General features: G+C 45.3%; 1 protein-coding gene across 1 annotated transcript in view; it reads left to right on the top strand.

The window, feature by feature from the left end:
• The first annotated feature begins 3246 nt into the window (after positions 1 to 3246).
• The window catches only part of LOC116440409 (intersectin-1-like), a 53211-nt gene continuing 41498 nt past the window's right edge, over positions 3247 to 14959 (top strand). Inside the window, 6 exon segments of the mRNA XM_032101155.1 lie at positions 3247 to 3427; positions 3598 to 3681; positions 3684 to 3736; positions 11074 to 11198; positions 12233 to 12459; positions 13427 to 13548. Coding sequence (XP_031957046.1) covers positions 3247 to 3427; positions 3598 to 3681; positions 3684 to 3736; positions 11074 to 11198; positions 12233 to 12459; positions 13427 to 13548 — 792 coding nt within the window.

The following is a 14959-nucleotide window of genomic DNA, read 5'->3' as shown; positions in this document are numbered from 1 at the left end:
AAAAGGCCACATTTTGTCTGGGGAGAACCTTAAAGCTTTTTCCTGAAAAAAAAAAAAATTAGTTTTTCAAATATCCTGTAAATTTTCCTATCTCATCTGTAGAGGACAGACTGAAGATGTAAATGAGTTTTAAAAAAGGAGTTTTCATCCTCTAAACTCTCAAATAGGTTAAAAAGTCAGTATTGTCATTATCTTTGTAGGGTGATGTATCTTCACTTGGAAATAGTTCAGTTTAATACATCTGGCACTTCCTGTGGGAAGATGAGTTAATTCAGAGGAGTAATTATTCTTCAACCTATTAATTAGTTCCAAGATGCAGTTTCATTAAAGTTGTGAAAGAAGTGGTGTCCCAGTTAATCCTGGGTGATGAAGACGTGTGCCAGTCTCTGGCTTTGCGCTCTCTGGTCGAGTGCTGTTTCCAGGGAGGTTCAGAAGGACCTGCTTTCCAAACACCTGAGCTGTGTTTGAAACACATTTATGCTGTGTGGGCCTTGCCCATTGCCTGCAGGGATTCTTTACCCCCTTGATGAACACTTTGGCTCCCAGGTGATTTGAAGATTTTTCAAGGGGCAGGAACTGGGGTTTGATTTCCTCTGCCATGTGGGACATTACTCAATTCTTGGCCATTTCTTGGTGCATGACTTTCCAGAGTTACTGATGCCAATAATTTCTTTCATCTGTTTCTTCAGTCCAAGGAAGGGATGTGGAATCCATGTGGTGGGAGTTATTGGATAGATGCTTATTCCATGGTTGTCTGTGATTTCAGGAAACAGGACTTGACCTTCACGATCCCTTGGCATTCTGTGTCCTTACACACTCCCCAAGCTATTTGGTGCATTGGGTAATCTGGGATGTTTGGAAGCGTTCTGGCCTTTACAAACAAAGTAGCTGATGTTGTGACCACATTCCACCCTCAGATGCTGTCCTGTGGTGCTTTTTGTGCTTGGAGAAGGAGAATTTTTCTGTTTCATGTTGACATCCATTCTGCTGCTTGGTTGATCTGCAGCATTCTCAGAGTCACAGAAACACAGAGTGCTTGGGTTTGGAAGGCACCCTAAAGCTCATCTTGTTCCACCCCCTGCCATGGGCAGGGAACCTCCCACCAGAGCAAGGTTATATATTGTATACATTGCTGTTTCCCATTTGTTCCAGGTAGATAACAGCCCAGGATGGCAGTCATGGAATATCCTGAGCTGGAAGGGACCCACAGGATCACCCAGTCCCACCCCTGGCCCTGCCCAGACCCCCCAGCAATCCAGCCTGGGCATCCCTGGCAGCGCTGTCCAAACGCTCCTGGAGCTCTGGCAGCCTCGGGGCCGTGCCCATTCCCTGGGGAGCCTGGGCAGTGCCCAGCAGCCTCTGGGGGAAGAACCTTTCCCTAAATCCAACCTAACCCTGCCCTGGCCCAGCTCCAGCCGCTCCCTGGCTGCTGTCCCTGGCCCAGGAGCAGAGATTGGAGCTGTCCCTGCGCTGCCCCTCGGGAGGAGCTGCAGCCCCCCAAGCCTGGAGGTGAGGCTGCCCCAGCGCAGGGTAGGATTGGAGCATCCAGATTTTGGGATCTCCTTGAGGGGCTGGGAAAGCTCTGTTGCTGCAACAGGCCCTGCAGCTGCACCATGAAGGACATGTGCAGCTCTTGATAATCAAATCTGTAGTTCATCTGAATTTTGCTACTTTGCTACTTAGTGAATTCCTTAAGTCCTTGACTGTGCTGTGCTGTCTCGTCTCAGGGTATTTTCGGGAACATAAGGAGCTCACAGGAGGCTGCAGTCGTTGCATAATGCTCAGAGCTGAGCTGGGCACTGCAGAGCCCCATCAGGGTCTGGCAGGAGGAAAGTGGGACAGCCCAAAGCTATGGCAGTGCAGTCAGTCCCGGGTTCTTGGAACCAAATTTAAAACTTGTTGTGGAATTGTGGAATCACAGAATAACTTAGGTTGGAATGGACTTTAAAGCCCATCCAGTGCCACCCTTGCCATGGGCAGGGACACCTTCCACTGTCCCAGGCTGCTCCAAGCCCTTGGACACCTCCAGGGATGGGGAGTCCATGACGTCCCTGGGGCTCACTCTGGTGCTCAGGGGTGGCAGGGGGACATTTATTCTTAGCATTGAATGATGTTACTTGCAAGCCTCCTTGACAGATTGAAGCTGTCAGCTGCTTGATTCCTCAAAAGCCTGCAATTCCAGAGAACTGCCCAGAGGAGTTACAGGGTTTGTGGGAAAGATGGGATGTTGATACTCAGGTGCTGTTTCACCTCGTGCTGCTGAAGGTGTTCCGACAACTTGAGCTTGAAGGTCAAGGCTTCAGAAGAGTGTGTGAGGTAGCACTTCCTGCTCTGGAAAGGGCCAGGGTTCTACAGAAAACACATAAATAGGATCCCCCAAAGGGGGAGGATCATCTGCAGGGACCCCTGTAACACAGCAGTTCACAAGCTTACAACCACGTGCTGAGTTTGAGAGAGATCAGAATCCCCTTCCAAGAGCTCTAAGTGGAGAGGTCAAGGACTCAAGGATTCTCCCCTCAGGGCTTGTGTTTCATGGCTTTTGGCCAGAATATATTCCTTTAAAGGGCAAGTCTTTATTATCCTGTAAATATTTGTCTTTCTATTCCTGATCTAAGTTACTAATCATTAACAGTGTTATTAATATTATTAATTAACTATTCGTGGAGGGTGCAGCCGGGGGGTCGGGCTCTGCAGCCAGGGAACAGGGACAGGAGGAGAGGGAACGGCCTCAGGTGGGCCAGGGCAGGCTCAGGGTGGACAGCAGCAGGAATTTCCCCATGGAAAGGGAGCTCAGGCCTTGGGAGAGCTGCCCAGGGAGGTTTGGAGTGCCCATCCCTGGAGGTGTCCCAGGAAGGGCTGGAGGTGGCACTCAGTGCTCTGGGCTGGGGACAAGGTGGGCATGGGGCACAGCTGGGCCTGGCTGGGCTGGGAGGGCTTTCCAGCCTCAGGGGTTCTGGGATTCTATGTTTCATTTATTAAAATCAGAATTAAACATTTAGTAAGTGCTTGTTTGAACATTTCCTCAAATTTGTCCTTGTCTTTCTGCCTTCAGTTTTGGGTAATTGAAAGCCAAGTTCAATTTTCAATGAGAATCAGTTCAATTTGATACATCCCCTCTTTTGGACTGGCAGAGAATGTCTGGGATCTGTGGGTTATCACACAGACAGTGCTTGGATAAGAGCAATAATACATCAGGAGGGAAATAGGCAGTAACACATCATTCAGTGAGGGAAAAGTAAAGAAGAAATGAAAATGAGAGGTCTCATGGCTGAAGTTGTCCCTCACTCACCTTTTTGCCTGTTTCTGTTCTTGTTTTCCCTGCCTGTGCCCTGGGTTCAGGAGTCTCAGCAGATGCTGGGCAGGTTGATTCCAGAGAAGCAGCTGCTGAATGATCAGCTCAAGCAAGTCCAGCAGAACAGTTTGCACAGTGAGTAGATTTGGGAATGCCTCAGTTGGGTCAGGCCACGTTCCCTCTCTGCAGTGTCCCCTGGAACTGCTCTTTGGGTGTTGCAAGATGCAGATGGGAAAATGTTGCTTTCTATGACCTGAACTGTTCCATGGAAGGAAATACTGACTTGATAATGTGTTCAAAACCAGGGGATTCCCTTCTCACCATCAAAAGAGCCTTGGAAGCCAAGGAACTGGCACGGCAGCAGCTCCGGGACCAGCTGGATGAGGTGGAGAAGAAACCAGATCTAAACTGCAGGAAATTGATATTTTCAATAATCAGCTGAAGGTAACCCAGGACTCGTTAAGCCTTTCTGAATGTTCAGTTAATTATTTTCTAACTGATTGTGGAAAAAAAAAATGAAATGATGAAGGATGCATTAATGATCCTGGGAGCATTCTCGAATCTGTCTGTTGGGGATTTTATTTAATTTTTATTTTATTTTTAAGAAAATGCTGCTCAGCTTTCAAACTCAGGGTTGAATCAATTTAATCTGCAGAATCTCTTTAGGAGGAAATTTGAGCCCTGATTCCGGATTTATGATTGCAAAAATGAAATTACCAGTTTCTGTGCTTTTGCATCCAAGAAGTGCAGGACAAGGTCAGCAAATCTGCTGGAATCAGGACTTCAAATTGAAATCTTGAATAAAAGAGACTTGATTTTCTGCTGCCACCATGAATTTTTATGTGCTGTCCGTGTGCTCCTTCTTGTCCCTGCTGTAGCTGTTTGTGGTTTCCTGCTTTATTGCTCAGTCTTTGTTAAAACTGTGATTTTTTTCGTATTTCTGCACCAGACATGTCAGGGTTCTGCAGAGAGAAGTTGGAAATCAGTCTGTAGTTATAAACTTTTAATGGCATTCATTTTTTCATAAAATATTCCAATGTTCAAGCACTTTATCTGCCAGTTCCACTGGTGGGTTTTCCTGAAAGCTGGCCGGAAATACTCAATTTCCTGCAAGGTGTCACAAATTGTGCTGCAAGGAAAATCACTGTGGTAGTGACATTAATGGAGTTGTTTTGTAAATTGATCAACTGGGATTAAATCAAACAATTTAGGGTGGAAGGTGGGGTTGAATTTAAGCAACAAATTGCTTGTTTAAACTAGAGTTATTAATAATTATAGGAAAAAATTGAAAGTGTGGCCCTGTTCTAAGGTAAATTTGAAGATGACTCTCCCAGTCTGAGACAGGGAGGATGGAAGGGGAGAATCTCTGCAGAGTCAGACACAGAACAAACAAAATGGGCACAATTTATATTTAAAACAAAATAGAATGGTTTAATCTTTGCTTAATTAATCCTTGAGGTTTAAACCTTGCTTAATTTTTCTTAATGTATGATTTTTGGATACATCTTAACATGTTGTGCTTTTTGGGTATTATTTTTTTTAATGGAGTCCTTTGAAAGTGATAAATTGGACCAAAGGATATTAATTCTAAAGTTAGTGCCAGTATTTGGTTTGATCATAAATTACCTAAACAGTATAAATGGACACAAGGGGTGAATTTTCTTGGTATTGTGACAGTAGCAAAAAAAAATCCCCAAAACCAACCAACCAGTCACCCAAAATCCAATCTTTTAAATACTGAAGGGTTGAAGTTCACAGATAACAAGCTGATGTTAATTAAAAATTGAAGTTGCCCATTAAGCACAGATTTATCAGCATGTGCCAGGAATCCAAGAATGCCTTGGCAAGAGGTAAATGGTTTTGCAGTTTAAAACAAAAATTGGTTTCAGTCAATTGATAACGAGTTGTGGAGACACCTCTTTGGGAAGAGCAGAAAGTCTCCTCCGGCTTGAGGAGATTGTGGAGCTCATCTGATGGGAGGAGCAGATCTGGTTCTGTATGTGGGGATTTCTGCCTTGCTGCAGCTTCCTTGTCTTTCTGGGAAGGGCTGAGTTCAGGAGGGGCGGTCACAAAATCCCAGAATTGTCAGGGTGGGAAGGGATCATCCAGTGCCACCCCAGCATCACCCCAAACCCTGTCCCCACGGGCCACATCCAGACTCCTCTGGGACACCTCCAGAGACAGTGACTCCAAACCTCCCTGGGCAGCTCTTCCCAAGGCCTGAGCTCCCTTTCCACGGGGAAATTCCTGCTGCTGTCCACCCTGAGCCTGCCCTGGCCCAGCCTGAGGCCGTTCCCTCTCCTCCTGTCCCTGTTCCCTGGGAACAGAGCCCGACCCCCCCTCACTGCCCCTCCTGTCAGGGACTTGTGCAGAGCCACAAGGTCCCCCCTGAGCCTCCTTTGCTCCAGCCTGAGCCCCTTTCCCAGCTCCCTCAGCCGCTCCTGGGGCTCCAGCCCCTTCCCAGCTCCCTTCCCTGCCCTGGACACGCTCCAGCCCCTGTTGTACCATGGAAACGGAGCTGTGGGAGCTGAATTCAGAGAGTTCTCCCTTCTGTAGTTTCTCGAGATGTGCAAGGCATATTTTGGGGGGGCCTGGGGATTTTATTACTGGATTAAATCCCTAAGAAGGCACATGGACCTTTTTGTGGGCTCAGCTTGGAAGGGGTAGAGAAACCCCTTAGAAGCTGCTGAGTGCAGCAGGGATTTCTTGGCTGTTGTTCTTCATGGAATCATCAAATATCCTGAGCTGGAAGGGACCCACAGGGATCACCCAGTCCCACCCTGGCCCTGCCAGACCCCCCACCAACCCAGCCTGGGCATCCCTGGCAGCGCTGTCCAAACGCTCCTGGAGCTCTTGCAGCCTCGGGGCCGTGCCCATTCCCTGGGGAGCCTGGGCAGTGCCCAGCACTCGAGATTTTATGCACAAGGCTGGTGAAGGCTTTCCTGGAATCCTGCATTTACTGGGATTTGTGTGAAGTGGAACTTCTCCAAGCACAGATCACCTCTTTCTTAGGTGACCATATCACTCCAAACCAGGTTGTTTAGGAACTTCCATAATTCTCACATACAATTACCGAAAAATCAAAAATCTGTGACAACTTTTCGGAACCACCACTGGAAAAGCGACTGACATTGGAAAGAGGTAGAAATTGACTTGAAGGTAATGCTAAATTAATAATTTCCCCAAATAGCAGAAGAACTTTTAGTTGAGTTCTCAGTTCCTGGGTGTGTACAAACAGCAGTTCCTGTGCTGCCATTTGTGTGATTATCAGGCAGCTGGACTATGCTCACAAGGAAATGTGAAATTTTTCAAATTGTCTGTCAACAATTCCACCACATCTGAGCTCTAAATATGCTAAAGGCTTCTTGTAAATTAAGGGACAATAGGTCAAGATGGGAAAGATGGAAATCTTTCCTTTTAAAATACATTTTTATCAAGCAAATAACTTATAAACTCCGGGTTTAATCAAGGTAATTTTAGTTTACCAGGCAACTTGTTAACACCAAGCAGTTTACAGGATGCTCTGGATTTGCCTCCATGTTTGTATGTTCTGCAGTAAGTGAATACTTTTACAAGTGTTAAATTACATCATCTTCGCTGTGTGTCTTAATGGTTAGGGAGATAAATGAGATTTTTTTTCTGCTGGATCTTTTTGTCATCTCTCCAAAACAACTGATTTAAATTCCTTCTGATGAGTCCTTTGGAGTTGGAAATATTCATAGAATATGGTGCATTTCCAGCAGCTTTCAGGCTTACAAAATGTTTTTAATATTTCAAATCAGGTCATTTGAATTGTAGTATTGGATATCTTTAGGTAGAACCACTTGGTTTCAGGGAGATCATTGGTGCTTGTTTGGCTGCTATGTATCCTTTGAAATGAGATTTGGGGCATTTTATGAGATAATAGTCTTGTGGATTGGGCTGTATTTGGCTGTAAGGTGACTGAGTTTGTTACAAGGTTGAAAGTTTGGCCACTTCTTCATGTCTTGAATTATGATTGAAGGAGTGAAACTTCCAGTACTCTTTAAAAATCTCAGCCTAGAGATCTAATAATATTGATACAGCTGTCAATAAAATGGAACTGGTCACTTGTTTATTTTAGGATCATAGAATTATGGAATGGTCTGGGATGGAGGGACCTTACAGCCCATCCAGTGCCACCCTGCCATGGCAGGGACACCTCCCACTGTCCCAGGCTGCTCCAGCCCCAGTGTCCAGCCTGGCCTTGGGCACTGCCAGGGATCCAGGGGCAGCCCCAGCTGCTCTGGGCACCCTGTGCCAGGGCCTGCCCACCCTCCCAGGGAACAATTCCTGTCCAAGATCTCTGGATCTAAACTGACCCTCCAAGCTTAAGGCTCGATGTGACTCCTGTCTCCAAGGACCAAATGCCCACTTCCTATAACATGGAAGAATCCCGAATTTCTTGCTGCTGTTCCTGCCCAAGAGCACCTCAGGAATGAGTTCATGTTTCTGAAATAGTTTTGCTGAGAATTTTTTCCCAGTGCCTGGGAAAAGCAGAGACCCCCCAGGAGGGCTGAAGCTGTCCCGCTGTTGTCCGTGTGTCCGTCGCTGTCAGTGCCTGTGTGATCCATGTGAACGGGGCAGTCCTGCTCCCAATGCCTGTTTACATCTGAGCATTTCTTTCTTCCAGTCAGTGGCAGTGGAAGAGGCAATGCTGCAGTGCCTGGCGCTCCTCCTGGGCTGCATCCAGCACTTACACTCCTTCCCAAAGGTCTCCATGCCCTGCTCAGGCAGGACCCAGCTCTCTCTGAGTGAGGAGCCTCCTCCAGTTATGTGCTTCACTTTCCCTAAGCAGATGAGTGTGCAGTGTTTCACTGAGTCAGTGTTTCCTAAGGGTGCCAGCACCAAAACAAAACCAAAGAGAAGAGTTTAGCATTAGATTTTTATCTAATCCTTATGCCTGCATGAGGAGTGTGCCTTGAATGGCATCTTGGGCAAGATACTAATGAGTGATTTTTATCTTTTGCTTATCTGGAACTTCAGGAGTTTAAGTAAATTGCCTTTTTGGTCATGATTTTCAGAATTTTTAAAAAGCAAACATTTGGATGGGGGAAGTATCCTTACACATCACTGTAATCTGTGATTCCGAGTAGGATAGAGGTGGCAACATCCTTCCTTTGTCCCATCTCCCCAGGATGGGGTGAAGGGAGGACTTGTGTGCCAAGGCCAAAGCAGAGGCTTTGGGAGCTCGGGAATGGGGCAGGAGAGGGTTGCTCTGGAAAAGCTTCTGGGAGCATGGAACCACAGGGTCCTTTCCTCTGGGATCAAATGCTTGTCTCAAGGGGAGAAGATCTGATGGAAACTTTGTATTGTAATCCCTGAATATCCCAAGTGCTGTTGTCTTTCTGTCAAAAAGGCACAATCTGGGCCTAAACAACTCCCATTTCTACCATGAAGGTTTTTGTAGCAAATTACTTGTCTGTAAAGAGTGAATATTGCTCTGCTCTGTGCAATGCTTTAATTCCTATTCAATATGATGGATATGGCTGTTGGAACATCTCAGAATTCTCCTTGTTGGTCTGTTTGGAGTTAAGTGCCAAGGTAACAATTTCTCAGCTTCTAAGGTAAGGCATTCCTTGTCCTGCACCCCAGGAACGAGCAAAGCCTTGGTGGTCCTTGGAATTCCAGCACAGGAGTGGGATGTGTACAGCTGGGAGCTGTGTCTGTACAGGATGAGTGTAGGGCTGTGCTGAATATCCAGCTGGAAATGTTTTGGCTGTTGAAGTGTTACTGAAGTTCAGCTGGTTTCCAGTAGAACTCTGGGAGATGCTGGCTCTTCCTCCTCATCCTCCCACCTGGCAAAGCAGTTGAGCACCTCTGTTGCATGAGATGCCCAGCACTTCTTTGTTTCCTCCTGGCTGACCCAAAGAGGGATATATGTGGGATTTTTTCGTCTCCAAAGATGCTCCATCCAGTGCCAGCACTATAAACTAGGTTTGATTTTCTTAACATGCAGTTCTGTCACAGAAAAATCCCTTCACAGAACATTGACCCAACACATCAGCTTGGCTGGGAGGGAATAGGGCTAAAATGTCTGTGGAAAACTTAAATAATTACTAAAGTGTTCCCTGAGATCCTGACATAGCTAAGCAGGTGGATGAAATGACACAACAAGCAAAGAAAATAATTTAATTGTTTGTCCCAGGGTTGGCAGCAGCATTTACTGCTCCTACTCCAGGTACTCACAGTGGAATCTCCTTGCTCCAGGCAGACATGGGGGCATGGCTCAGCTGCAGCATTCCCGTTTTCCATTTGGCCATGGAAGTGGTGAATATCCTGCATTTAGTGGTGAGATCCCTTAGGAGCTGCCCCTGGATCCCTGGCAGTGCCCAAAGCCAGGCTGGACACTGGCGCTTGGAGCAGCCTGGCACAGTGGGAGGTGTCCCTGCCATGGCAGGGGCTGGCACTGGATAATCCCTAAAATCCCTTCCAACCCAACCAGTCTGGGATTGTCTCATCTGAAGGATGTCAGTCCCAGCACTGCCAATGCTCTAGGAGTTTGTCCCTTGCACTTGTCCATGTTTTTGGTACAAATAAGGGTTCAGGAGGTCATGGAGAGGACGTGGGGACTGTGGTTCCCCCTGCTCATCACACTCAGGGCGATCATAAAACAAGTATTGCCCAAATTGGGATTTTCCCTGCATTTCAGTGGGATTCAGGGCCTTAGCAGGGTTTTAATTCCAACTTCCCTGAGAACTGATTCTCTCTTTAATGATGCTGAGCTCAGTTTTCATTGACTTTAAAACTGGGGAGCATTAATGAAATAAAACTGAGACCTGAAAACTGAGCCACAAGGATCAGCTTCCCTTTTGAAAATTTCATCCCTGAATCACCTACATTTATTTTTTGTCTCTTATGCAATTTTCTCATTTGGGTCAGTGCATGAGGAGTTTTACATTAAAACTTCCTGTGGTTTGTAGATTGTGAATTTCTGAAAAACTATCCAAATACTTCCAAGATTAACTGTTTCAATTTCACGTGTACCATATTTTCATTAAAAGATATCAGTTTTTTGAAGTGAACTATTTTCAGGGAAAATCCTCAGTGGTCATAGGGAGTTTTCTTTTTTTCCCCTGTAATACTGAGGAGTTCAGATGCAAAATTCCAGGTTATGCAAAGAAATTCCAGATGAAAGTTGGTTTTATGTTAATAGGTGTAAATGCAGAGAACAAATCTTGAGGAAAATACTCTGGTTTTATTATTATTATTTATATTCTAATTTTTTCAGGCAGTGTCCTTCCAGTTAATTAAGAAAAGCCAGACTTGTATATGAATACCATGATTCATCCCAAAGACATTCCTTAAGGATTTCAGTCTCCTGTGTATAAACCAAACCTGAAGGTTCTTTAGTAAATCAGCATTAATTGGCAAATGAAACTGATTAAGAGTTGCTGTTGTGAGAGCTCAGAGGGCAGATTTGTGTATGGAATTTAATAAGTTAAATCCACAAACCAACAAACAAAATAAAACAGAAGTGACTGTTCAGATTAAGCTTTGTCCATTTTTTAGAGTCCCATTTAAATGATTTCTGGTTTCTTAACCCTTTAATGTCTCAGTTAAATGGATAAAAATAGGAAAACAGTAGGTGGTTCATAGACCCTGGAAATGAACCTGAAATATCTGCATTTGGCAGGAGTGTGAGTTTGGACAGAGATCCCCAGCAATTCCCAGGTGTCGTTCCCTCACAGGGAACCCTTTGGGGCCGTTAGTTCTGATTCACAGAGTGGATGCTTACACCTGTTTTCCTTTTTTTAATCCAGGAGCTGAGAGAAATCCATAACAAGCAGCAGCTCCAGAAGCAGAAGAGCTTGGAAGCTGAGAGGTTGAAACAGAAGGAACAGGAAAGGAAGACAGTGGAGCTGGAAAAGCAAAAAGAAGCTCAGAGGTAACAAACTGCTCTAATGGAGCCCTAAATGTAACACCTCCCCTGGCACCTCTCGGAAAATATTCCTGTCTGCCCAAAACTTCCAGGGATGCAGATGAGGTTTGTCTCCTCTAGTGCCACCCTCTAATGCTTGGGAAGTGGCTTGGTTGGACACCAGCAGGAATTTCCTCATGGAAAGGGAGCTCAGGCCTTGGCAAGCTGCCCAGGGAGGTTTGGAGTGCCCATCCCTGGAGATGTCCCAGGAAGGGCTGGAGGTGGCACTCAGTGCTCTGGGCTGGGGACAAGGTGGGCATGGGGCACAGCTGGGCCTGGCTGGGCTGGGAGGGCTTTTCCAGCCTCTGGGATCCTGGCATTCCATGAATCAGTTTTTTTTCCCCCATCCCTCCTTTTTTGGTCAGGAATTCACTCTGTCCTTGGACAGAGTCTGTTCTTTGTAGCACACCAAGTGTGTGAGGAGCAGCTGCTTCTCAGGCATTTGTCCCTAACTGTGAAGAAATTCCAGGGGTGGAACAGGCCATAAAACAAACTGGAACACACTGGGTGTCCTTTAGATCTTCAGAGTTATCTTTACTGGGGCAAATTGTTTCTAGCAGAGAATATTTATTCATTTCCTCTGGTGGAGGGGAAGGACTTGTTAACTCTGGCGGTTGGAAATGGGAAATATTCCCAACAATTCTCTGGAGTGCTGTGTAAAGCTTGCAAATACTTCTCCTCCTTGCCCTTCAACATCAGGATAAGGATGGCCACATGTTCTGATTCCTGCTTTTTCCTTTCTGAGTTGGCTGTTTGGAGTCTTACCTTGGGTTGGAACGAGATGATTTTAAGGTCCCTTCCAACCCAAGCCATTCAACGAGTCTGATTCCTGGGAACCACTGTGTGAGGAGATGCTGGGGAGTGCTTGGTAACTCACCAAAATAGAGTTAGGGCATGGAAAAGCCCTAAAGAAGACACTTTGTACTGGAGATCACCCAAAAGCTTTGGTAGGCTTTGGTTTGAGTGGCTCTTTTGAATTGACCCCCCCAATCTTCCACCAGGCGGATCCAGGACCGGGACAAACCGCGGCTGGAGCGGGGACAGCCAGAGGAAGAACCTCAGTGGCAAAAAAAAATCCAGGAAGATGACAAGCAAAAAAGGGAAGAACTACCCAAGAAGAAGGAAAGTGAGGATAAGGGGAAGCAGGAAATGCAGGAGAAGCTGAGTAAACTCTTCCAGCCCCACCAGGAGCCCAACAAACCTGGCCAGGCTCCGTGGTCCAATGCAGGTAGGGTCCAACAGCAGGGAATGCTCTGGGACAGCTCAGTTGTCATTCTTTTCCCATTTAACACAGAACAAAGTGGTGGTCAAGGTTGGATTGTGAGTCTTATTAGAGTAAATAATGCATGGATTGAGCTCTAGACTCCAAAAATGGTTCTTTCATTGCTGTTCTTCCAAAAGGCAGAGGGGAAAGCACAGTTCTGAGACTGCAGGACAAGGGAAGAGGGAATCTCAGCTGGAAGGGGCTGGATGCAAGATGTCAAAAACTGTTTCTGTAGTTTTTATTTTGGTGTGGGATATTGGGATTTTTCAAAGTAGGAACAATACATTGTTTAGTCACCCTTTTCCTTTCCTGCCTTCCTTTGTTCACTGGACAAATGACCTGAAATCTAAAATTTGATTCCCCTTTCTCTGCTCTCCACACAGCCACTTTCAGCTGAGAGCTTTTTCTGTGCATTGTATCCTGGTTTTTGCCTGTATTGGGAATCCTGCTTCCCTCTTGAGTGTCTTGGATACACACAAGAACTGTTTGGGAATGTGATACTGGTTTAAATATTTGTCCAAAGGATTGCATCACTTTTATGACTAAATCCTGCACAGAGAGGCTGTGGACTCCCAGTTCCTGCAGTGTCCAAGGCCAGGCTGGACATTGGGGCTTGGAGCAGCCTGGGACAGTGGGAGGTGTCCCTGCCATGGCAGGGGTGGGGCTGGATGGGCTTTGAGGTCCCTCCCGACCCAAACCAGTCTGGGATTCTGTGATCTTCCCTGTTGTTTAGAGGAGAAAACAATAAAATTGTATTTAAAGAATTAATTTTTATATTTCCCCTTGTGTGAAAGGGGGATAGGGTACTTCCTGCAGACCCTGCCAGGTTTGCTGATTCTTGTCTCCACTTTCACCCCATTTTCCAAGCGTTTAAAAATAAGGTGGTTTGATTTCTTCTCTCTGTATCTGTGTGTTTGTTTCCTTTGCTCAGAGAAAGCTCCTTTAACCATTTCTGCTCAGGAGGATGTAAAAATAGTGTATTATAGAGCTCTGTATCCTTTTGAATCCAGAAGCCACGATGAGATCACCATCCAGCCTGGAGACATCGTCATGGTAAGCAGGGATTGGGATATTCCTTGAGAAAATTCCTTCAGCTTCTGCCGTGTGTGATTTCAATTTTCTATGGCAGGAAAGGAAACTTCAAATCCTGAATATTTGGTTGCAGGTGTGTTGATAAAGAGTAATTCCCTGTTTTTCAGGGATGTGGTCAGTGTGTTGTGTCAGACTGTGAAGCAGTGGTTGCTTTTGTCTCTGTAAGTGATAATTCTGTGGTTAATGGCTGCAGGGATTAAGTGGATATTAATATTAATTAATCATTAGTGTGTTCTTAACATGCAGAATGAAAATTCCTGGGGGAATTCTTAAATACTGTTCACTGGAGGAGGTGTATTCCCCAGAAACAGTGTTCTGCCCAACAAAATTGATTTTAAGAGCTTTTACATTTAGCTCAGTTTAGTAACAGTGGATTTGGGAAAAAATACACTTTGTAGGCACCCCTAAATTGTAAGGATTCATATTTTTTAAAAACCTGTTCTGAGAAATTGAAGCTTTTGGGGGTTGGTTTGGCTTTTTACTGATTGGGTGTTTGTGACATTAGAATTTGCTTCTGGAAAATCCAAAGTGAATCCTGGCTCGGTGTCACTGCTGAGGACTCTGAGTAGGGATACAACAGGTTGTAAAGCTGCAGCAGGAAATGGTGTTGAGCAGGCAGCTGGGAAAGGGGAGAGGAGACAGCTGGGCAATGCTGGGATGCCTTGTTTTCCTGGGAAATGGGGGGTGGCCTGGGCTTGCAGGTCATTCTGTGGGCAAGAGTGATCACTGTTAGGCAGACTTGCTGGGAAAAAACCAATTTCCCCCAAAAGATGCGATTTTAAGAAGTATTTCACACATTTTTAAATAGAGATTTGCAGTGACAATAACGTTTTTCCCCAAAAAATGTGATTCTGGGAAGCTCTGCACACATTTATCCCTGTTATTGCAGGGAAAATAACATTTTTCCTCAAAATATGTGATTCTGGGAAGCTCTGCACACATTTATCCCTGTTACTGCAGGGAAAATAACATTTTTCCTCAAAATATGTGATTCTGGGAAGCTCTGCACATATTTATCCCTGTTACTGCAGGGAAAATAACATTTTTCCTCAAAATATGTGATTCTGGGAAGCTCTGCACACATTTATCCCTGTTACTGCAGGGAAAATAACATTTTTCCTCAAAATATGTGATTCTGGGAAGCTCTGCACATATTTATCCCTGTTACTGCAGGGAAAATAACATTTTTCCTCAAAATATGTGATTCTGGGAAGCTCTGCACATATTTATCCCTGTTACTGCAGGGAAAATAACATTTTTCCTCAAATACATGATTCTAGGGAGCACTGAAATAATTTTTAATAGAGATTTGCAGGGAAATAACATTTTCCCCAAAATATGCAATTATAAAGAGCACTGAAGTAATTTCTAA

The sequence above is a fragment of the Corvus moneduloides genome, chromosome 2 (genome assembly GCF_009650955.1).
Source record: "Corvus moneduloides isolate bCorMon1 chromosome 2, bCorMon1.pri, whole genome shotgun sequence".
NCBI classification, from domain to species: Eukaryota; Metazoa; Chordata; class Aves; order Passeriformes; family Corvidae; genus Corvus; species Corvus moneduloides.
The sequence above is the reverse complement of the archived record's forward strand: the minus strand, read 5'-3'. Positions and strand labels throughout refer to the sequence as shown.